Raw genomic sequence first — 24659 nt, forward strand, 5'->3', positions numbered from 1 at the left:
AATACCTGATTGCCGCCATAACCACTCAGTATATTGCCCTGCTGATTGGCTTTATGCTGTGACTCTCGATTGCTGTGACTGATTTGTTAAATCTTACAGCCTGTTTACTTTCTCTTTAATACCTTCTGTGACCTGTATGTTATATGAGATATGCTGTTCAACTTGAATCTTTTTTTTTTTTAAAAAAGATTCATTTGCATTCTTTTAAAGTGTGTGTCTGTACACATGAATGGAGGTGTCCATAGTGGCCAGAGGCATGGGGTTCCCTAGAGCTTGAGATATAGACAATTGTACCAGACCAATGAGGGATACATAGCAGGTTCTGTCTCAAAAGAGACTGATAAAGTAAAAAAATCCTATCCAAGTAGATGGAGGTGGGGGATGGCTCAGTGGGTAAAGTGTTTTCTGAGCAAGCATGAGGGCCACGGTTCAAATCCCCAGAAACCCAGGTAAATCTCAGATTGTGCCAGTGGCAAGGCCTGTAAGTCCAGCCTCAGAAAGCTGAGACCAGCTATCCCCGGGGGCAAGCTGGCTATCAAGAGTAGCCTTATCAGTGAGCTCTGGATCTGCTGAGCAGAGCCTGTCCCAGTGAATAAGATGATTCTGACATCACCCTCAGGCATCACCATGTGTGCACAAGTTCAAGAGCACCCAACACAGGCGTGTAAAAAACATGTAAAAAACATGCATACAAATACACACATGCTCCGGTAGCTCTAGCCCCTGGGGTTCTGGCACAGCTCTGAGGCCAGGCTCAGACGTCCCTGAGAGCTGATGTTGATCAGACAGCTCCCTTGGCTCAACCTCCTCCACACTTAGAGACGGTGAGAACGAGAGTCTTGACTCTTTCCTCCATTTCCTGGCGAGTATTTACCAGAGGGAGTCCATGATCTGTGAACAGGAAAGGAAGCCAGATCACCTTTGATCTCAGACTCTTTTGTCACCTGGGAAACACAGATGGGCCACATTAGTAATGTCTCTGTGTCAGCCAAGGGCTTGTGGGGGTGGGATGGGTGGATGGAAGAAACAAGCCCCTGTTCCAAGTTTAGATGGGGGTGGGAGGGGCAAGAGGAGTTAAAATGACCCTTTCCGGTTTAGAGCGCTGGCTGCTCTTCCAGGTGACCCCGGTTCAGTTCCCAGCTCCCACACAGCAGGCAGCTCACAACTGTAACTCCACTTCCAGGAGACCTGACACCCTAATGCAGACATACATGCCGGCAAAACACCAATGCACATAAAATAAAAAAATAAATAACTTATAAAAAGAAAAGTAAAAGAGAACCCAGTGAGTCTTCTCAGAGGCTAAGAACTTCAGAACCAGGACAACCAAGGTCCTGAGAGTGGGCCAGATGGAGCAGAGAGGGGACCGAAAAATCAGCTCCCTACAAATGGCTCCAAAGGACACTGGGGTGTGTGTGTGTGTGTGTGTGTGTGTGTGTGTGTGTGTGTGTGTCTCAGAGCTCACACACAAAGACCCCTGTGTACAGAGCAGAGATCCTGGTTCTAACAGACCTGGAGGTTACTGGCCCCTGGCACAGTGATGACCTAAGTTCTGTAGGAAGGGAAGGCCAGGGAGAGATAACCCTCACCGCGGACAGATCTGAGGATGGCAGAGAGCAGAGTAAAGGTCACAGGCTCCTGTGCAAAGTCCCCCAATAATGCCATCAAGGCATGAGAAGGGCACTGAAAGTGACTTCTCTACCTAGAGGCCTGGTCGAAGAAGAGCAAGAAGGAATGGAAACGAGTCAGTGAGGAGAGGGACTGTGGAGAGCGGGAGAATGTGAGCAAGGAAGATCTCCGAGTTCAAGGCCAGCCTGGTCTACAAATCGAGTTCCAGGACAGCCATGGCTACACAGAGAAACCCTGTCTCGAAAAACCAAAACTCGTTAGGGTCTGCAGAAAAGACTCAGCAGTTAAGAGCACCTGCTGCTCTTGCAGAGGGCCAGAATCCAGTTCACAGAACCCACATCAAGCAGCAGGGTCTCTAACTGTATTATCAGGGATAGTCACTTTCTACAAGGTAGGAAGGATACTTTGGAAGTGGAGGCTCCAGCCTGCCTACTCATCTTCTCCTAAGGCCTAAGGAGATGAGAGGCTGCCCCACTTCCTGTAAGTCTATTGCCAGCTGCCCCACCCTCCTGCTACGGGGACTTTGGGTTATGGGGAGGGTTAGGCAAGGATACAAGTTGAATCCTTTGATGGGTGAGGCAGGGACAGGTGGAGAATCACGATTGGGAGGGCCGAGCTACAAGTTATAGTGGGCAGAACCTACCTTCCAACCACCCCAGGAAGTTCCGATGGGATTTCTGGAGGAGATTTGGTCTTATGGGGATTTGGGGGGGTGGGGAGGGGGCAATAGCCAGGGACCCTGGTAACTTTGACTGTCCAATGTCCAGATCAAGCACATCTGCATCTCACTATAATTTGCGTACTCCAGAGGCACCCTTCCTGGCTTCTGTATGTCTCTCTCCTTTCTGGCTTCAGGGCCCCAGAAGTAAGAGTGAGAAAGCCCTGAAGAGACAGCTCTCGGGGCTGCTAAGATGGCTCCAAGGGAAAAATGTGCCGCTAAGCCTGCTGACCTAACTTCCGATCTCACGTCTGACATGAGAGACCTGAGACCTAAGGTCTGAGAAGAGAGAACGAGATCCCAAAATTCTCTAACCCCGACATACGCTGCGCTTCCAGAGCATTCTAGCATCTGCGGATCTGACGCCCTCTTCTGGCCTCCACTGGCATTGCATTTATAGTGTGCTTACTGAAAAGCACGCACATGCGCATACACAAAACTTGGAACCCGTGGGAAGAGTCAGACGATGAGGAGGGAGAACGCAAAATAAATGTGGTAGAAGGTGACCTCGGGTCCAACCTTTGATAGAGGAAGGGAAAAAAAATCCATGGTTCACCGTGTGGGCAGAGATCTTAACTAACGACAGGAAACATTCAACAGGGAGCTGCTGGGCTTGGGGAAGGTATGTAAACCCGAAAGATCTTCTTACAGCCTGATGTGTGAGGTTGTGGAATAAGGGGTTGGGGGACTCAGCCTGAGTGCGCAGAAGCAAAGGAACTGGGTAATAGAACCACACATCCTTTCTTGGGACAATGATTGTAGAAGCTCAGGCAATATGAAGAAATTCTCTGGTGGACTGGCTTAGGTGACGTAGGTTATTGAAAGCTGAGGTCCCCATGAATGTCGGGGACTGGAAGACAATAGCAGAAGAGGCAGCGTGTGTGGTGCTCAATTCACTAGGCCAGATAGGACTGTGCTCACATGACGATTAAGAAAAAGCTGGCCAGGCAGTGGTGGCACACGCCTTTAATTCCAGCACATGGGAGGCAGAGGCAGGCGGATTTCTGAGTTCGAGGCCAGCCTGGTCTACATAGTGAGTTCCAGGACAGCCAGGGCTACACAGAGAAACCATGTATTGGCCACTCCCCCGCCAAAAAAAAAAAAAAAAAAAGTTAGTTTAGGTCGTTCGGGACCTGTAGAGATGGCTCAGAGGTTAAGAGCACTGGCCCTCTTCTGGCCGTCACAGTTACTGCACCCGTGTGGTACATATACACATGTGCAGGCAAAACACACAGGCACATTAAATCAATAAATCTAAAAACATCCTTTTTTTTTTTTTTTTCCAAGACAGGGTTTCTGAATCCATCTGCCGCCACCTGCCTAGAAATTCCTGATAGTGACCTTCTCCGTGACACTGGCAGGGTTCTGAAACAGACTGAAGGTCTCCTGGGGATGGGAATAACCCATGTCTTTCAGACACCAAAATCCTGCTTTAAATACCACCCCTTCCCCCACCCCCATCGGCAACCCTTGCCTCTCAGGCCCATCCCTGTCACTTCCTACTCTTTAGACTGGGCAAGGCCTGAGTCAAGCTGACTTCTCTCTCCAGATGGCCATTCTGTGAAGTCCCACTGGACAGACAGGAGGGTTGGCAGAGTTCTTTTGCTTATCTAAGGACTGCAAAGTTGGGGCTGAGGAACTCAGCCCTGCCTCAGATCTAAGACTGGTAGGCTGAGGTCCAGGTTAATTAGAGGTGGTAGGCAGAACATCTAAACTCAGTAAAGTGTCTAGCTCGGTGTTTTGCAGCGTGGAAGGCTACGGATGCCGCATGGGTAAACAATGCCTTCTACCCTCATCTGTATGGTTTGTATAAGTGATTCCCTGCCTTCAGTGATGAGCTCACTCCACTCATGGGAGTGGGTATGGAGCGGGAGAGGAGGTGCTAGGACACCCAGGCCTTTATAATCTCATTTGCCCAGTGTGGGTCCTGGAAGTCTGTATTTCAGCTTCGTCCCTGGCCAGGCTCGGGCCCCTGCTTGAAGCCCTGCCCACCCTCAAGCCAGAGGTTCCTGTCCAGTGGGAAAGTATTCTGAATTTCCAGACTCAGCCGGCCACAGTTCCTGTGGGTTTAAAGCAGGGCCCCAGCCAAGTTAATAATCCACAAACTGATAAAGGTCACAGGAGAGAAAGCCCCTAAGGCAAGGCAGCTGGCTAGGAGGTTCCCCACGCCAGGGCACTTGGGAACTCGACCCCTGCCCTGCCCGTTCCTGGAGAAATTAGTAACCCTGTTTTCTCCTTGAGGTACTCCTGTTGGGGTAGGGAGAGCAATGCCGCTGTACTTTGAAGATCTCCTGAGGTGCCCTCTGAGCAAACCCTGGCTGTGACCAAATGGTGACCAAATTCTCCCTAGGGTCTTCTGAGGACAGCTCTGCATTGATTTCCCATGGGCTTCTATTCCTGTAGGGGACAAGGCTATGAAACTCTTTCCTCACACTGGGGAGAGAGCCTTCTCTTCTTCCTAAGACCTCACACCTGACTCTTCTGGGTCAAGAAGAGAGCCAGCTTGGGGGGGGGGCGGGGAGGTCATCCCTGTAACTCTGTCATTCAGGAGGCTGACGCAGGAGAGTGGCTGCAAGTTCTAGAGGCAGGTCTGGGCTTACATAATACCCTCCAAAAAGGCAGGGCGGGGGAGGGCTGGGAGCCAGGCCTTGGTACCACATGGAGTAATCCCAGGGCTCTAGCCAACGTAGGAAAGCCAAAGTCATCAATGACACAGCAAGTTCAAGGAATGAAAGGAAATGAAACAAGCGTGGAGGACTAGAGGAGGGCTAAGTGTCCTTCCCAGCTGTGCTGAGGGCAGGGATAGCGAAGGTGATATCTGTGCAACCCGCATAGAGAGTGGGATAACAAAGTCTTCCCCTCTAGGGAGCTGACCAACTGTGTTGCCAACCCTGCTGGCTCCCCAGGACATAGAGCTAGCAACAGGATGGTGCGGGACAGGCCATGGTGTCCTGGGACAGACATCCAAAGATACAAGGGTGTTACTTTCTTAAACTGTTGCTCTTTCTGTTGGGACTCCTTAGGAGTATCACAGGTGCGAGTGTCCCCAAACCAGTAAAGCGAACCTCTGAGGTCCCTTTGGTCACAGCTCAGCACCTGCTTCACAGGGGAAAGTGTCACACACAGGTTAGGGATAAGATTGGAGAAATTATTGGGCCTTGGGATTCCTTCTGTTTGATCAGTGTGCATTGTGCAAGTGCCAGGCTTGGGGTGTGACACAACAGTAGAGTATTTTCCTAGAGCGCTCAAGGTCCTAAATTCAATCTCCAGCCCAGGAAAAATAAATCACTGAGGATGAATGACTGTATTATATCCAGTAGGAGAGGACCAACACGTGAACCAAGTTAATCATGTGTTACAGAAGAAGACTTGCAGGGATGACGTCAGAAAATGCTCTAGGGTGACCGTGTTTCCCCCTCCAACCCTATTCCCGCTCCAGGTGAAAGAGCCAGGGTGGGAGCTCGATTTGGAACGCCCTCCCCCAGATTTCCCTCCGGGAAAATGCAGCGGAGACTTTGTCCTTACCATGCTAGGAAGGACCTCTACCAGGACCTTGAAATAGCCAGCTCCTCCTTTGGTAGAGGGAGGGGTGAAAGGCTCTGGTCCAGACTCTGATCTTCTAGTTCTGATTCTTTCTCCTTTTCCACCTATGGGAGCTGCCACTAGCATCTTTTGTCCCTTCTTGACTCTGGCTACATTGTAGTAACATTACAAAACAAAGCCTGGCTGGGTGGTGGTAGCATGCGCTTTAAATCCCAGCACTCGGGAAGCAAAAGCAAGTAGATCTATGGGTTCAAGGCCAGCCTGGTCTACAGAACAAGTTCCAGGACAGCCAGGGCTGCATAGAGAAATCCTGTCTGGAAAAACCAAAAGCCAAAAATACAAGAACAAAAAAAAATAAAGTCTGGGTCCGAGAGATGGCTTAACTGGTAAGCCATCCAAGCCTGACAACCTGAGATGTCTGCCTGTCACCATTCCCACCTTCCCTGAACCTGAAGAACCATCGGACTGTGTCCATCAGCAGGTGGTGTGGGCGATATCCTTCTCAGCCCTTCTCCCCATCTACAGAACAGCATGCATGGGGATAGCATGTGTATCTGCTGAGGAATCCAGACTTGCAGGGCTTCCCAGGTCAGGAAGTGGGCAAGGACTTTGACTAAGGCGCACTAACCATGAGACAAGGAGTATCATCAGCTCAGTAACCAAGCCGCACAATACTTTATTGTAACATTCCCTAACATCAGTGCAAACCCCACCATAGTCAGACTGTCAAAATGGTAACTAAAGAGCAGATCTACCACAGTGTTTCCATCCGTCTCCCTCTTTAACCTCAGCCCGGAGGCCAAGAAAATTGTATTCCCAAAACTAGGTAAATTACACCACGGGCCATAGTTCATGGGTCATATTCTCTAAAAATACTTTATTAAACTTTTACCTAAATGGTTGAGCTTTTTGCCTTTTCTTAAGGTTTTTTGTTTGTCTGTTTTGAAACAAAGTCTCACTTTGAGCCCTGGCTAACCTGAAGTTGGCTATGGAGAGGCTGGGCTGGACTTGAACTCACAGAGATCTTATTTCTGCCTTTCCAATACATGGGTGTGTGCCACCCAACTCAGGTGACTACCCCCAGCTCCTCACTAGAGGATTCTAGGCAGGGGCGCTACCACTAAGCCACACCCCCAGCTCCTCATTGGGGGATTCTAAGCAGAGCCCACTAAGCCACGCCCCCAGCTCCTCACTGGGGAATCTAGGCAGGGGCTCTAACAGTGCTGCAAGCCACCAGCTCCTCATTGGGAGATTCTAGGCAGGAGCTCTAACACTGAGCCACGCCCCAGGCTCCTCCCCAAGCTGGTCTAGTCACCTCACCCCCTTCGAAAGTGTCCTAGGTGTGGAGGTTGCAGAGGGAATGTCTTCAGTTCTTAGAAGCCAGGCTGAGACCCTGACATGCCTGCTGCTCAGGTAACCAGTGCTCGCAGAATGAAGTGTTAAAGGGCACCTGTTTAGTGGCTCAGCCTTGCCAAATAAGTAATAAACTCCCAGAAGCACAAGGCCACCAGTTAAATGGCTTCGGGCTTCCTGCCAGGTGTTTCTAGAAGCCACATCTTCACATCTTATTTGTGGCTATGAGACTCTTCCTGCCTGGAGGATGAGGCCCGTGATGCTTTTGTCTCCCATAGCAAGCCGCGCAGCTGGAGGTGTCATAGGCGTTAGATTACTGCTCAGTTTGTTCCATAGATTCACACATATCCATGTGCCCTAGGTGGCTTCTGGGCCCGTGACTCTTAGATGGCCCAAGGTTTAGCACAACAGGCTTGTTTTCTGCCCTGGCACAAGTCGAATGGGTGAGGCACTGATACAACTTGAATGGGGGTGGGGCTCAGGGAGCTTCCACTTTAATTAGCTTAGTTGCAGCATGATCTCTCGATACCCTGAATCAAAATCCCGTGGTATCTTTAGTAATGGAATTGTAATATCTGGTTCTGGTGTGCAACCAACGGCTTTGGTAGTAGTGTGGTTTGTGGGGCCTCAAGCACTTTCCTGACCAACAACTGTGATGGGGTAACTCAGGTTTGGTTTATAAAAATGTATAGAAGCATATGACATTTTAAGAAAGTAACACTTGGCAGCCAATGGTGGTGCCCACCTTTAAGCCCAACACTCCAGAGGCAGAGAGGCAGAGAGGCAGAGAGGCAGAGAGGCAGAGAGGCAGAGAGGCAGAGAGGCAGAGAGGCAGAGAGGCAGAGAGGCAGAGAGGCACAGAGGCACAGAGGCACAGAGGCACAGAGGCAGAGGCAGGCAGATAGATCTCTGAGTTCAAGGCCAGCCTGATCTTCAGAGTGAGTTCCAGGACAGTTACCCAAAGAAACCCTGTCTCAAAAACCAAACCAAACCAAACCAAACAAAAAAAAGCAAAAAAAAAAAAAAAAAAAAAAAAAAAGGAAGGAAGGAGAGAACATTATCTGGGCGTGGTGGCACACATCCATAATGCCAGCATTTGAGAGAAAGAGGCAGGTGGATTTCTATGAGTTTGAGGTTATCCCAGTCTACATAGGCTAGCCAGACCTACAGAATTAGACCTTGTTTTTTAAAAAGGGGTGGGGGGAGGAAGAGAAGAGGAGGAGGAGGAAAAGAAGAGGAAGAGGAAGAAGAAGAAAGAAGAAGAAAGGGGAAAATGTTAGCAACAATATAGCACAAAAAGATCCCATCTTTTGTCTCAATTGTTCCATCAAAACAGCAACATTGGATATAGTTGCATGGACAGGAAGCTAGCCGGTCTAATCCTCCACAAGGCACCCAGGTATCCCTAGCCACCCCCTGTGGGCACTCTGGTGCTTCCATGGCCAGCAGCGTACCTCCTGACCCCAGTAGGCAAGGCAGAGCAGGTTTGTCCTTGTCTGAGTGGCAGGAATGGAAAATATTTGTGTGCTTTTGCTTGCTGCACCTGCTGCTCAAGCTGGCTTCCCAGATCTGACAGACTCTGTGCTGGGGCCGTGACCCTTGCCTCTCCATTAGCTACACCTGATTGTTGATGGGGGCCCTGGGCTGGAAAAGCCTTCTCCAGCCCCTAAGAACTTTCTCTCTGGGGAGAAGCGTACACAGCAGACTCTGAACTGTACCCAGTGACTGCTTACCCAGAGGACAAGCTTAGCCCTTTTCCCCTGCACCATGATGTCATGCTCGCCTTCATTCACACTGGTGGCCTTCAGTTGCTCAGGCTTTGACAACTTCCAAAGACTTGCAAGCACTTTGCCCTGGTCCTGCGACATTTGCTTTTAAGCAACTGAGACCCATCACCTGCCTTGGCACCTTTCCACCTGATTGACACGCTAGCCTATGTCATTCTGATCTCTGAGATCCTCTTTTATCTCAGGAAGATAATGTTTCAACAGAGAGCTCAGCAAAGCCCCCATCCAAAGGTGCCTGTTTGTCTTAGCCAGTGTTCTGCAGAGTAACAGAACTCACAGAAAGAATCTCACTTAAATATATAAAAGGGAGATCTACTAGAATGACTTCCAAGCTGCAGACCAGCTAGTACAATTGTGCTGCCTAGTCTTATGTCAACTAGACACATAAACTACAGGTATCTGAAAGGGGGAATCTATTGTTGTTATTATCATTATTATTTTTTTTTAAAGATTTATTTATTTATTATATGTAAGTACACTGTAGCTGTCTTCAGACACTCCAGAAGAGGGCGCCAGATCTCGTTACGGATGGTTGTGAGCCACCATGTGGTTGCTGGGATTTGAACTCTGGACCTTCGGAAGAGCAGTCGGGTGCTCTTACCCACTGAGCCATCTCACCAGCCCCCTATCATTATTATTTTATGTATTCACCATTGCTGTCTTCAGACACACCAGAAGAAGGCATCAGATCCCATTACAGATGGTTGTGAGCCACCATGTGGTTGCTGGGAGTTGAACTCAGGATCTCTGGAAGAGCAGCCAGTGCTCTTAACCTCTGAGCCATCTTTCCAGTCCGAAAGGGGGGAATCTTAATTGAGAAAATGCTTCTATAAGATCCAGCTGTAGGGCATTTTCTTAATTAGTGATTGATGGGGAGGGCCCAGCTTATTGTAGATGGAGGCATCCCTGAGCTGGAGGTCCTGGGTTCTATAAGAAAGCAGGCTGAGAGCCGGGTGTGGTGGCGCACACCTTTAATTCCAGCACTTGGGAGACAGAGGCAGGCGGATTTCTGAGTTCGAGGCCACCCTGGTCTACAGAGTGAGTTCTGGGACAGCCAGGGCTACACGGAGAAACCCTGTCTCGAAAAACCAAAAAAAAAAAAAAAAAAAACAAAAAAAAAAACAAAAAAAAAACCTGTCTCAAAAAACTAAAAAAAAAAAAAAAATGATCTGGATCAAAATGTGCCTTCCTACACCCAAGATCCAGATTAGAATTGGATCTTCCTACTTCAAACTAAGCAAAAAGCCTCTTCTTTTTTTTTTTTTTAATTTTAGTTCATTTAAGATATAGTCAAGTTGACAACCAAGGATAATCACCACACTGCTAAACTAACTTCAAAAATGTTTTTAGAGCCGGGCAGTGGTGGCACATGCCTTTAATTCCACCACTTGGGGGGCAGAGGCAGGCAGATTTCTGAGTTTGAGGTTGGGAAGCAGGTGGGCCACTGACTTTCATTCTTGGCGCATAGGACCATGCCGAGAGCCACCCCCTCCGCACTACTGCCCTGGGAACAATGACCCTAGCTCCCTTGTGCCTCTATCCCTAACCCCAGATTACTGCAACCTGAACTTTGACCCCTGCACGGCAGTACGTAGAGTCTAACTTTATTGGCAGCAAGCCTGGGCCTGCGGGCGCTACCTATGCCTCAGGATACTGCTTGAGTGTGAGCGAGGCTCCACTGCTGACCATGACCGCGGGGTACAGGGGTTCGAGGAAGGAAGTGAGGAAGCGGTAGAGGAGGCTCACATCGCCCGCCACGCCGTAGAAGGACAGGCAGCCGGTCCCGAAGTCCAGCGCCACGCCGAGCGTGTGGTGGTAGGATCCGTGTAGCACCGTCTGTGTGTTGTCGTGCCACACGGAGAACTTGAGCGAATCCCACTCCAGACACCACGAGTAGGGGTTGCGGCCCAGCAGGTAGACGATGTTGCGACGGTGGCGACCGCTCAGGGGAGGGCTGCGACGGTAGGTGACTCCCAGGCACATCCACGAGTTGGACACCTCAGCCTCCCAGTAGTGACAGCCTTCGGACAGGCCTGGGCAGCACAGAACCTGGGGCCACTGCTTGAAGCCTGGTAACGGGCTGTTGATGGTCGAGGGCTCCAGAAGGATGCCCAAGTTCAACACCGAGTGTGTTTCTTTGAACAAGAACAGCTCTTCGCTGGCCGTGCAGGGGTCAAAGTTCAGGTTGCAGTAATCTGGGGTTGGAGAAGAGGCACAAGGGAGCCAGGGTCATTGTTCCTAAAGCAGGGCGCTGGCTAAGAGCAGATTTTTGCAACGATGTTTGCAAAGATCTCACTGGATGCTTCTACCCCAGGTTCTTAGAAGCTGTATCCTCTGTACCTACTGGTTTATTTTCATTGACTTTATTTTGTTGAGCCCAGGTTAGCCCAGGCTGACCTTAAACTTGTGGCAGCCCAGGTTAGCCCAGGCTGACCTTGAACTTGTAGCAGCCATCCAGTCTCAGCCTCTCAATTGCTAGATTACCACACCTGGCTTTATCTACTTCTTAAAATAGCGGAGCCCTGGCAGGGCTGCACCAGACAGCCTGGAGGAAGTAAGCCCCTGTATGATGCTGGACTTTTGTGGAGGGGCTGGGGCATAGGGGTCCCCTTCCTCCTTCCCCACCAGATCCTAACACAATCAATCACCTTTCTTATTTATTCAGGACAAGTTTGAATGAGACTTGGGGAGAGTGAAGGGTTCCTGGCTGAGGTGAACCAGAGGTCAAAAATGTTCCACATCTGACTCTCAGTATCTCGGAAACCTTGGGATCTGGTCCTAGAGCCAAGGCCAGGGAGAGGGCTTATAGGGAGGAATAAATAAAACCTAGTCTGGCTGACTTGGCTAACTACGGAAGTTGGCAGTCATCCAGATAAGGGCAGAAGCTACTATACCCAAGGTCCTGAGAGCCATGGAAGAGCTGTCTCTGAAGTAGGAAGGGACAGGGGGCTCCCCCTCTCCCTAACAGCCTCTGGAACCCAGGCTAAGTCTCTCTGGGGTCCCCAGTCTGCAGTGAGAGACCAGGAAAATGAACAAGTAGTGCCCTGGAGACCAGAATGCAGGTGAGGCGGGAAGTCCAGCCACCGAGGCTTCCTCCCTCCTCTCCTCCCCCAGGGTTGGCCTCTGGTTTGAGAACTCACTCTGGAGCAGTGTCTTTCTATCCACAGTTGCGGGCAGCACCTCATAGGAGCTCATCCTGATTCCTGGGGGGGATGGACAAACTTTGCTGAGGCTACTCTTACAGCCCAGCCTCCTTCCAGACAGAGGCTTGGCCCATCCGGAGCCCATGCGACCTGGGAAGGGTGGTACACAGGTGGGTGGGGCGCCACAGCCACTGGAGGTGAGGAGGGCCCACTCCCAAGTTACAGACTGCAGACCTCGCAGAGACTGACCCTTCAGGAGAAGCTGATTAATGAAGCTAAGACCGATGTCCATCAGCCTGATCCGGAGCTGTGACAGGGTCTCTGGCAGCTGAAGGAAGCTCTGTGTCTCCTCACAGTTGGTGCCTAGCAAGGGTTCCACGCAGGCAGGGAAGTGCTTCAGTTTGGGGAACTCCTGGTATGCAGAGATGGGCAGCTAGTACCCCCTTAGCCGGGGGTCAGGCACCTGCCAAGGGCACCCACCTCCATGGGCAAGGGGAAGGAAAAGTCCCATTTTCAGATGTGAGCATTTCTCTCCTAGTTGTTTGGATAGCTTAGGTTAGGGTTTCAATGGTAGCCTGACTGCTTTAGAAAACAACAGGGGGGTTTGAGTCCAGCCTTTAATCATAAAGGTCATTGCTAAGTCCATCCTGTTGTCCAGAGAGGTAAGCAACGATCTTTGAAATTGGCCCAGGGAGCCTGGCGTGGTGGCGCTCGCTTTTAATCCCAGCACTTGAGCCGGGCGTGGTGGAGCACGCCTTTAATCCCAGCACTCGGGAGGCAGAGGCAGGCGGATTTCTGAGTTCGGGCCAGCCTGGTCTACAAAGTGAGTTCCAGGACAGCCAGAGCTATACAGAGAAACCCTGTCTCGAAAAAAACAAAACAAAACAAAACAAAAACAAACAAACAAACAAAAATCCCAGCACTTGGGAGGCAGAGACAGGCGGATTTCTGAGTTCGAAGTCAGCCTGGTCTACAGAGTGAGTTCCAGGACAGCCAGGGCTACACAGAGAAACCCTGTCTTGGAAAACCAAAAAAAAAAAAAAAAAAGGAAATCTGTCTAGGGGTACAAGGGCAGTTGAAGTAAGGAGGTCGGTGGTAGAAGGTCCCTGGGCATAGAGAAAGTCACTGCCATTTTCTGGTCAGCCACTGTGCCTTGGCTTCCCATCCCCACCCTTCAGTAACACCAGGAACATGGCTGAAGAGGAATATAGGTTTCCACACATAGACTGCCTTTGCCTCACTCCTGCCTCTGGTTTGGGGGAGGGGGGGAGACTGAATTACACACTCAGAATCCCAGGGCACTGCTCCATCCTTTCCTGAGGAAAAAGAAGGGATGGATGATTTCTGCAGACAGTACAATAAAAGCAGCAGGTGCCGATGAAAGTCTAACTGGGGCTCTCAGTTGGAGAGTGGGCAAGGTGATGCAGGCCCTGATTTTTTTGTCCCGGGCCTGGTACATCTCTCTTTTTCTCACTCTGGAGGGGGGCTCTTGCCTGTAGGAACTGCTCATCACTCCTATTGGCGAGCAGGCTGTGGAGCCAGACGCTGTCCCCCTCCAACTTGAGCAGCCGGTTGTGGCTTTGCTGGATAGAGTTGCCCAGCTTTCCCAGGGCGGCCGCCTCCTCCTTCTCCACAAAATCCAAGACCTTCATCTGCAGCTGTTTAATCTCATGGAGGATCTCGGAGAAGCAGGTGTCCACCTCGTCTCGCATGGTCTGAATCAGTTTCTGAGGTAGATGTGCAGGGAGGGAGGCATCCCTGAACCCTACTCCTGTACTCCACTATACTGGTCCAAAGATATCTCAAGCATCCTGTTTCTGCCCACTGCTCTTCCTCCCGTAATCCCCTGTGGCTTCTGGGAGGTCCCAGGGGCCCCGTGGAAGATGCCGGGATAAGCCTGGGTCGAGGCAGTGGTAGCTCGCCTTACCGAGAGAAAACTCACTCGTCCCTGGTGTTTCTGACTGTCAGAGGCAATGATCAGCATCTGGTTCTCCACATTGGCCTGAATCTTCCGAACTTCCACCTGGAAGGGGCGGGGCAGAAGTGAGTGAGCGCTGGAAGGGGCGGGGCAGAAGTGAGTGAGCGCCCCCACTCAGAGAGTGGCTTGCAGAGATCTGACTGTCAATTCACAGGCTTTAGTGAGCCCAAGACCAGGGTAGAAGAGCAAGTGTATCTCCTTTTTTCTTTTCTTTCCCTTCTTTTCTTTTTAAAGATTTAATTTATTTATATGAATACACTGTAGCTGTCTTCAGACACCAGAAGAGGGCATCAGATCCCATTACAGATGGTTGTGAGCCACCATGTGGTTGCTGGGAATTGAATTCAGGACCTCTATAGAGTAGTCAGTGCTCTTAACTGCTGAGCCATCTCTCCAACCCCTTTCTTTTCTTAAAGATTTATTTATTATATGTGTAGTACACTGTAGCTGTCTTCAGACACTCCAGAAGAGGGCATCAGATCTCGTTACGGATGGTTGTGAGCCACCATGTGGTTGCTGGGATTTGAACTCTGGACCTTCAGAAGAGCAGTCGGGTGCTCTTACTCACTGAGCCATCTCACCAGCCCTTCTTTTCTTTTCTTTTTTCTTTTTTCTTTTTTCTTTTTTCTTTTTCTTTTCTTTCTTTCTTTCTTTCTTTCTTTCTTTCTTTTTTTTTTTTTTTAGACACTGTTTCTCTGTGGAACATTCCTGGCTAGCCTGGAACTGGCTTTGTAGACCAGGCTGGCCTCTAACTCAAGAGATCTGCCTGCCTCTGCATCCCAAGTGCTGGGATTAAAGGTATGCGCCATTATGCCTGGCTGTTTTGTTCTGTCACAGCCTGAGATTCTGGCTCCTCTTTCCTAGGAATCAGGATAGCAAGGTTATCTAATGTACTTGATGGAGTAACTGAAATATAATGAGCTCAGCCAGGCAGTGGGGCACACGCCTTTAATGCCAGCGCTCGGGAGGTAGAGCAAGTGGATCTCTGTGAGTTCGAGACCAGCCTGGACTACAGGGTGAGTTTCAGAACAGCCAGGGCTACACAGAGAAACCTTGTCTTGAAAATGTGCTCTCTCTTCCTTATTTTCTGAGACAGGCTCTCTCACTGAACCTAGAACTCACTGCTTCCGCTAGACTAGGCTGGCAGCGAGCCCTGGGGATCCTCTTGGCTCTACCTCCCCAGTGCCAGGATTAGAGTGTGCAAGCATGGTGCCTGGCTGGCTGGGTTGTTTTGTTTTGTTCTGTTTTTCCGAGACAGGGTTTCTCTGTGTAGCCCTGGCTGTCCTCGAACTCACTTTGTAGACCAGGCTGGCCTCAAACTCAGAAATCCGCCTGCCTCTGCCTCCCAAGGGCTGGGATCAAAGGCGTGTGCCACCACCATCTATCCTGGCTGGCTGTTTTAACTTGGGGGTTAAACTCAGGTTCTCGTGCCATAGAATCAAGCACTTTGCTTACTGAGCAACCTCCTAAACCTGTTTGTTTGTTTGTTTTTAATGTGGGGGGAAGGAGGAGCAAGTTTATGTAGCCGAGATGACCTTGAACTTGGGGTCCTCTTGCCTAAGCTATTTACTGCTAATGCTTCAGGCACGTACCACTATGCCCAGTTTTGGCTTTGTTTCATTTTATTGTAATTTTTTTTTTATGTCTTTGCCTAGATGTAATGTCTGTGTACCCTGTGCGTGCCGGTGGAGGCCAGAAAAGTGTTTTGGATCCCCTAGGGCTAGAGTTGTGAGCCACATAACTGAACCCAGGTCTCTTAATGACCCAGCCATTCTCCAGGCCCTTGTCCTGTTTTTGAAATGAGGTTCCGCTATGTAGCCCTTCAGCTTGAAACTAGCTACGTAGACCAGGCTAGCCTTGAACCCAAAGCCATCTCCCTGCTTCAAGTCCCAAATGTTGCAAACAGATTTACTACAGGGGCATGCATATTATGTTTAAGCCTTGATAGCCTGGAAATCCTATTTTTTAAAAAATGCTTCTTTTTGTTTTCATAATAACCTGTTGCTATACAACCATTGAGGCTAATTTCTCAGAAGCCATGCCTGTTGTAGAACACCCTCCACTGCCTTCCTCTGAGGACTGCCACACAAGCGCTTGGGATCCGGGAGTGATGCTTAATGAAGGGTTGTGAGGATTGTGGTGAGCTACACGTGGTGATGGGCAGGGAGAACTGTTTGAAACAAAACCAAGAAAAGGAATTTAAAAATTAGAAAGCAGCCAGGCAGTGGTGGCACATGCCTTTAATCTCAGCACTTGGGAGGCAGAGACAGGTGAATTTCTGAGTTTAAGGCCAGTCTGGTCTACAGAATGAGTTCCAGGACAGCCAGAGCTATACAGAGAAACCCTGTCTTGAAAAAAACCAAAAAAAAAAAAAAATTTTTTTTTTTGTCTATTATTTGATGTGTATGTCCCAGGGAACTGGAGTTACAGTTGTGAGCTAACATGTGGGTGGTGGGAGTCAAAGCCGGGTCTTCTGGTTTGTGGTCCTAGCTGCTGAGCCATCTCTCCAGCTACTGTCTTCTGCGGCTTCTTGGGGGGAGAAAGGCGCAGGCGCGTCCTGCACAGGTGTTTCTTGGATGCATTTCTTTTTTTTTTTTTTTTTTTTGGTTTTTCGAGACAGGGTTTCTCTGTATAGCCCTAGCTGTCCTGGAACTCACTTTGTAGACCAGGCTGGCCTCGAACTCAGAAATCCACCTGCCTCTGCCTCCCGAGTGCTGGGATTAAAGGCGTGCGCCACCATGCCCGACCTTTGGATGCATTTCTAAGGGAGACTTGTAAACAATCTTTCCTATCCATAACAAGGCTCATTCACTACAGATAGAGATTTCTGACCAGCAGTTCTGCAACCTTCCTTATTAACTTACCAATGCTTTCCCGTGCCATAACATAACCCATCACGCTAGCAGCTGCCTAACTTCAAAAAAGTATTATTATTGTAGGGGCATGTGTGGGCACCAATAGCTTTAAGGAGTTGGGTCTCGGCCTGGAGAGATGGCTCGGTGATTAAGAGCATTGACTGCTCTTCTGAAGGTCCTGAGTTCAATTTCCAGCAACCATATGATGGCTCACAACCATCTGTACAGCTACAGTGTACTCACATATACATAAAATAAATAAATCTTAAAAACTCACTATGCAGCTTTGATTATCCTGAAACTCACTCCATAGCAGAGGCTGGCCTCAAACTCACAACCATCTGCTTCTGCTTTCCACAGGCTGGGATTAAAGACGCGCGTCTCCACGCCCCACTTTCCTTCCACTTACATGTAGATTCTGAGGATGGAACTTAGGGTAGAAAGCATCCGTCTATGTCGCCGGCCCTGCCTAAGCATCTTTTCAGACAGGTTCTCCTCTCAAACTCCTGCCTTCGGCATATTAGGTGCCAGAAAACCTGGCTTCAACAGTGTTCATTCCCCCCCCCCCCGAAATGTGACAGATTCTCAGAGCCTGGAGCGCGCCCTTTCCTCAGCCCACCTCACCTCTTTGCGGGCCCGTTCATCCTCCAGGGGGGTGGTGTCGTGGTTCTTGTGCTCCTCCAATAGGCAGGCTCCGCACACGCAGCTGCCCTCCGTGCGGCAATACAGCTGCCGGAGCTTGCGATGCTTGCGGCACAAGCGGTTCGTGAGGTCCCACACTGGGTCCAACAGCTGGTGGTCCTGGAACAGCTGGTCCTCAAAGTGGCTGCGCAGATGTTTCTCACACAAGGAAGCCACACACTGCAGGCATGACTTGGCTGCCCTCAGCTTCTGCTGAGAGCAAAAGTCACAGGGCACATCTGTGGGGCCAGCCAGGCCCCACAAGGACCCTGAGGTCTGGCTCTTGGCCTGGGTGAAGCAAGCCACCATCTCCCCGAGGATGACGTTCTTGCAGAGGCGGGGCCTGCTGGAGAAGGCCTCTCTGCACTGGGGGCAATAGTGAGTCTCCCCAATGGCAGCCTGGTGGTCCCAGAAACTCTGAAGGCAAGTCATGCAGAAGTTATGGCCGCAGGCGGTAGTGACTGGGTTGCGGAACACCTCCAGGCAAATGGGACAGAGGACTTGGTCTTCCAACATGTGCTGACTGCTGTTGCTGCCCATCAGGAGATGGAGCGGGGTTCTGGAGGGCTGGGAAGAGAGCTGTGAGGGGGGTTTGTCCTGGGCTGATCCTGAGAAGACAGAGAAAAATCCGGGCATGGCAGGGGGCCAGGGCATGGCCCTTTACACCAGGGACATGCTTTTGCACATCAGGGGCATGTTCTTTATGTCATAGGCATACTCCTTTTTACATCTTTCTTTTGGAAGCAGATGTCTGAACATAGGGAACCAGGTCTGCATAGGCAGCCAACCCCCATGTGGGTGGGCACTGAGCATCTTACTTCCTGGTCTCAGCCCCAGTTGTGGGGGAGGTGGTGAAAGGCAGAAGGAAGGACAAGATGGTCTGGGGGAAGGGCCACTCCCTTGGCACTTAGGAGGGAAGGTCAGGAGCTTGAACTCACTTGATATCTTCTGCATGTCCATGAGAGCCAGATATTTTGTTGCCCTGTGCCAAGAAGGAAAAGACCCACAGAGACTCAGGTACCAGGACCTACGGCAGCCTCCCTCACCAGCTTCTGAGGGCATCCCTCATCCTCTTATACCTACCTGTGGACCGATGATTGCCGTCTTCTCTCCTTTCTCTGTGGCCGCTGTTTCATGGTCTCTCTGTCCGGATGCCTTTTCCTTGAGGATAAACCAAGTTTTGCTGATGTCATAATTCAGGTGCGGCCAGTCCCTGCATCCTGCCTGTGATGTCATCCGGACACAGGTGTCCCATGGGGCAGACTACAGTGCTATGCAGTACCAACACACTCTACTCTACTGAGAAGCTGCTAGCACCTAGGGCCGCTTACAATTGATGTTCATATTTCTGACCAGAGAGGGAAAGCGGCCAATGAGCAGCAGGAAGATCTGGGCTAACTTATGACCCAAGCATCATGCATCATTCTGGTATTCTTCCTCCTCCTCCTCTCCTTTTCTTCAAAGATTTATTTATTTCTACTATGCATGTTTTGTCTGTCCATTAGTGTATGTGCACCATGTGCATGCAGTTCCTGAGGAGGCCAGAAGATGGCATCAGATCCCCTGGAGCTGGAGTTACAGATGGCTATGAGTCCCTTGGACTGGAACCTAGGTCCTTTGCAAAAGCATCAAATGCTTTTTTTGTTTGTTTGTTTTGTCTTGTTTTTGTTTTTGGTCGAGACAGGATTTCTCTGGGTAGCCCTGGCTGTCCTCTGGAACTCACTCTGTAGACCAGGCTGGACTTGAACTCAGAAATCTGCCTGCCTCTGCCTCCCAAGTGCTGGGCTTAGAGGTGTGCACCACTACTGCCCAGCACACCAAATGCTCTTAATCCATCTCTCCAGCATCTCCCTTTCCTTCTCTTCCTCCTCCTTCTCCAGGCAGGTGATCAAAGCCAGGGCCTTACACACAGCAGGCAAACGCTGTACCACTGAGTTACATCCCCACGATAGCCCAGAGCATGGTCTTTTGGGAGATTCTATCTGTTGCTGTTACTTTGTTTCTAACCCTTAGAAAGAGAAGTCAGGGATTGGGGAGCTGGTGAGTCACCATTGCTCTGATTTAGTGGCTTGTGGCTTATTTCCTGTCCTTCTGAACCCCACAGAAAAAAGCTTCTAAAAAGTTTCAGGCTGTCAAGTCAATCTGCTTCAAAAGACTAGCCTGGCTTCTCTTCTTGATCAGTAGCAGGGAACAGAAGGCAGCCTTTTCTTGTCGTGGGGATGGGAGGAGGCATCTTCCACTAACTACAGTGTCTGCTGCAAGCTCCGTGTGGAAAGCTTGTGTGAGAGCAATGGAGTTCCTTTTCTTTGAGGTTCTGAGCACCAAACCCAGGGTACTAAAACCCAGCTTTTCGCCCTCTGGATATTGAAAAGCTTCTGGACTCCCACCTATTAAAAATTAATCTAAAATCAAGTGCAGAGTGTGTCCAGGGTGTGTTGCATCAGCAATAGCGACCTCACCGCTGTCTGAACACACCATGTGCAGTTTGCCTGCTGCACAGAGCCACACCACATAAACACAAACAAGACCTCCTGCCTCTGCTCCGGCTGGCTGGAGATGGTATATGTTGGGAACTGCTGCAGTGTTTAGACTGTACATATGACGTTGTTCTGCTCTTATGGAAACATAATGGTTTAATTACAAAAATACAAAGTTTTAACTACTGCATTCGTCATTGTGTATCAAATCAGGATTCCACTAGAGCCTGGTGTTGAGGTTTGAAACTGTGATCTTGTGTACCCTGGGCAAGCCCGGGTCAGCTGAGCTTTCTCCTCAGTGGGTTACTTAAGCTGCCCAGACTGGCCTTGAGCTTGTTGCTTATCTAAAGATGACCTTAATCCATGATCCTTCTGCCTTAGCCTCCCAAGTACATAGGATTAAAAGTACGCCTAGCTCCCCCATCCCCTTACCCCATAGTTTGTCTCACTGTGCTATCTGGTCAGATCGTCCTGCCTTAGTTTGGCCTGGACAGACTTGTCATCTTTAGGGCCTTTTGTTTTCCAAGGGGATTAAAAAATTAAAGTACACTGATTTTCATGTGTATAAACATTTTGCCTGCATGTGTATATGTGTATGTTTGTATATGTACTGTGTGTGTATGTATGTGGTGTGTGTGTGTGTGTGTGTGTGTGTGTGTTACCTAGAGGGAGCAGAAGCCATCAGATCCCCTGGAACTGGAGTTAAAGCTAGTGTAAGCTGCCTTGGGGCTGGGAATCAAACCTGAGTCCTCTGGAAGAGCAGTCAGTGCTCTTAACTGCTGAGCCATCTCTCTAACCCCAGCTTTAGGTTTTTGTTTGTTCCTTTTGCCATTTCAAACTCTGCAAGAGGATGCTGAAGACAGAAGGATCTCAGGTTCCAAATGAAATCCTGCCAAAGGGGAAAAGTCAGCACACACTACAAATTTATATATATATAATTTTTTGTGTGTGTATCCGGTGTTTTGTCTGCACTGTGTGCCACGTGCCTGTAGAGGCCAGAAGTGAGTGTCAGATTCCCTGGAACTAGAATTACAGGTGGTTGCCAGGCACCATGTGGATGCTGGAAATCAAGCACAGACCACTGGAAGAGCAGCCACCAGTGCTCTTAACTGCTGAGCCATCTCTCCAGTCCCCATTATAGATTTTTTTAAAAAGATTTATTTATTATTATATCTAAGTACACTGTAGCTGTCTTCCGATGCACCAGAAGAGGGTGTCAGATCTCATTACGGATGGTTGTGAGCCACCATGTGGTTGCTGGGATTTGAACTCAGGACCTTCGGAAGAGCAGTCGGTGCTCTTAACCACTGAGCCATCTCTCCAGCCCCCCATTATAGATTTTTAAAAAGCAAAGGCAACAAACAAAAATCAAGGGCTGGAGACATGACTCAGCAGTTAGTGTTGGAGACATGACACAGCAGTTAAGGCTGGAGAGATGGCTCAGCAGTTAAGGCTGGGGATATGACATGGCAGTTAAAAACATTGGCTGCTCTTCCACAGGACCTGGGTTGGCTCTCTGTACCCTCACATCTGGATGGAACTGTAGTTCCAGAGGATTTGAGTCCTGCTTCCCCTGGCACCAGGCATGCACAGGATGCACAGATAAACAGACAGGCAAAACTTCCATGCACATAAAATGATGTGTATCTCAGTTTCTAAGAACTTCTGAGGCTGGAGCAATGGCTCAGAGATTTAGAGGCCATATTGCTCTTGCAGAGGACCTAGGACTGGTTCCTGGCCCCCAAATCAGGCCACTCACCACTGTCTGTCTGTAACTTCAATGGCAAGGATTCAGCAACTCTCTGACATCCTCATACACAGACACGCATGAGTGTGTGTGCACACACACTTCAACAGAGCATGGAGCCTTTAATCCCAGCACCGGGGAGGCAGGTGCAGGCAGATCTCTGAGCTCCAGGGCAGCATGAGTTCTAGGACAGCCTGGGCTACATAAACCCTTAAAGTAATTTAAAAGATTCAAGGGGATAGAAATGCATGTACAAGTACTTAGCCAGTATGTGTGAGGGTCTCATTTTCTCATTACCACGGAAGAAGAGAAAAAAAACCATGTTCAGGTTTTCAGGAAGCATCTCTCATACACTGCTGTATTGTTCTTATGGCTAGGCTGTAAGCGGCCCACTGTGGCTGGCTGGCTCTGTCTAGGTCATGGTCATTGTGTATTGAGCACGGTGAGGGAGAAATGGTGAGGCTCATTTGAATCTGAGGACCTGGATTAAATTCCTAACACCCACATTAGGCTGCTCATAACTACCTGTAACTCCAGGGGATTCCAATTCCCTCTTCAGTCACTGCGGGCACAGAGCACACACGGTGCACAGACAGATATGTGGATATGTGTGTGTGTGTGTATGTGTGTGTGTGTGTGTGAGCGCACGCGCGCTCGCAAAAAATTAAAAAACAAAACAAGGGCTGGTGAGATGGCTCAGTGGGTAAGAGCACCCGACTGCTCTTCCGAAGGTCCAGAGTTCAAATCCCAGCAACCACATGGTGGCTCACAACCATCCGTAACAAGATCTGGCGCCCTCTTCTGGAGTGTCTGAAGACAGCTACAGTGTACTTACAAATAATAAATAAATAAAATCTTTAAAAAACAAACAAAAAAAAAAAACAAAAAAACAAAACAAAACAAAAAAGGCCAGGGGAACAGGGAGTCCGAGGCACCTTGGTCCAGCAGACGCCCAAGCCTCTCCAGCCCTGGCAAAGACCTCACATCCTTTTCGGCCTCTATCTGTCTCAGCCTCGCTGCCCGAGGATCTCACCCTACAGCAGAGGCTTTTACCGTGGCTCTGACCCTGCACACGTGGGCCTCCAGCGTCTCTCTCTATATCCGTGAGAGCTAAGGAAAGTTTTGTAGGAAAGTTTTGTTAGTCCTGTGTTAGAGTCTGCAGACTCCCGCTAGAAACTGGGGCTCTCACTACAGGGTGTGTCGCTAAGTTCTCTTGGACTGAGACCTTGTTTGCTAGACCAAGTGTAAGCATACATAGCCCCCCTCCCTGTAACAGCCGCTGTTTCCAGAATGAATCTGGTCAGGATCATCTGGTCCTTGGTTATCAGTACCTCCGCATCGCGTCACTGCCTGTTTAAATCCACACTGAGCGCCTCCCAGCTCTGCAGATGGTTTGCTCTTCCCGCTGGGAGCCGGCACAGCGTCTGCGCCATCGCTTTGAATGCGCTTCCCAGCGCGCAGCTTACTGTTTGTTTTCCGTTCCCGACCACTTCTCGGGCTCCTGTTGCTGCTTCCTTCTTTTTCTTACAGGTTTCTGTCCTCTCAGAATTTCATCCTGGGGAGCCACACACACATCTCCCTCGATAGCGCCAGTCTGTGGGGTAGGGCTGGTGTCCTGGTTGAGGATTTCAAACCCTCCCACTTGAGAGGTTGATAGTGAACTGCAGCCAGACCCAGGGCACCTGGCGTGCCCCCTATCACCGTGCAGAGAAATGAGAATTGCATCAACGGTTCCAGGACCCTTTAACGACAGATTCAGGGCTGTTCATGAGCCAGCACTCGGCTAACCTCCACGGAAGATTTGGTTGTGTGACTAACCAGGAATTTGGGGACTAAATCCTGAAAAAAAAAAAAAAACCGCATTTCCTCAAAAACTCCATTTCCTCCCCGCTTCCTGCGGGTGCACAGAAGAACCTCGACCTCCCCGGTCTTAAGAAAGTTCTGTTTGGGGCCTGGTGAGACGATGGGGAAGGGGTGGGGGCGAGGCGGGCTGGTGCAGCGGTGCAGGGCCTTGGCAGCCTAGTCTGAGGTTGATTCCTGGAACCTTCATGTTGGAAGGAGAGAGCTGACTCCTGCAGGTCCTGTGACCTCACATGGGTACCCAGGCATGAGCGCTCCTCCCCCAAACAACACTGTCAGATAAACAAGTGTCAATCTGATAGTCTGTCTCCAAAGGCTTTTTTTTTTTTTTTTTTTTTTGGTGATCAAAGGCAGGAATTTGCTTGGATTTTTTAGTGACATGGGTTTATGTAGCCCAGGCTGGCTTCAAACCTTCTATACAGGGGACACTGGTTTTGATCTCTTTGGAAAGAGAGGCAGAAGGAAAGAGGGGCAGGAGCAATATCACAGCTATAAAAAATAAAACTTCCGCAGTATTTGGGCCTGGGGATAGAGCTGCATCAGGAGACACTTGCCTAGCATGCAGGAAGCCCTGGGTCTGTGCCCCAGCAGCAGGAAGCTGGGCACAGCAGCACAAGCCTGTCAGTCATCTCTGCACTTGTGAAATGGAAGCAGGAGCTGCTTCTGGGGTCGCTCGAGGTCATTGTCAGTGACACAGTAAGTTAGAGGCCAGCCTGGGTTACCTCACGCCCTGTCCCAAGAAACAAACCCACATTTGACCTTTCCTCCTGCCTCTCTTTCCAAAGGGTAGGGATCACAGTCATATGCCCTCACTTAGACCTTAAGGGGCGGGAGTTATGAGGACCTGTGAGATGGACTTCGGGTAAAGGTCCTGGTGACCCGAGTTTG

At 49.8% G+C, this 24659-nt stretch overlaps 1 protein-coding gene across 2 annotated transcripts; it reads right to left on the bottom strand.

The window, feature by feature from the left end:
* Positions 1-10316: 10316 nt before the first annotated feature.
* LOC110305277 (E3 ubiquitin-protein ligase TRIM65-like) lies at positions 10317-23605 on the bottom strand. Of its 2 annotated transcripts, XM_021177178.3 has the most exons (9): positions 23243-23605; positions 18771-18848; positions 18626-18669; positions 17631-18295; positions 14101-14196; positions 13667-13900; positions 12423-12585; positions 12171-12233; positions 10318-11225 (listed from the first exon to the last, which is right to left on the bottom strand). In XM_021177178.3, the coding sequence occupies exons 1-9, from the start codon at positions 23248-23250 to the stop codon at positions 10669-10671; spliced, it is 1908 nt and encodes a 635-aa protein (XP_021032837.1). In that variant the 5' UTR covers positions 23251-23605; the 3' UTR covers positions 10318-10668. The 2 variants fall into 2 exon arrangements, with proteins under 2 accessions (XP_085685555.1, XP_021032837.1); XM_085829429.1 differs by lacking the exon at positions 23243-23605 and having other exon boundaries at positions 10317-11225; positions 18771-18880.
* Positions 23606-24659: the final 1054 nt, after the last annotated feature.

The sequence above is a fragment of the Mus caroli genome, unplaced genomic scaffold, assembly GCF_978045245.1.
Source record: "Mus caroli unplaced genomic scaffold, Mus_caroli_1 scaffold_13, whole genome shotgun sequence".
NCBI lineage: Eukaryota > Metazoa > Chordata > Mammalia > Rodentia > Muridae > Mus > Mus caroli.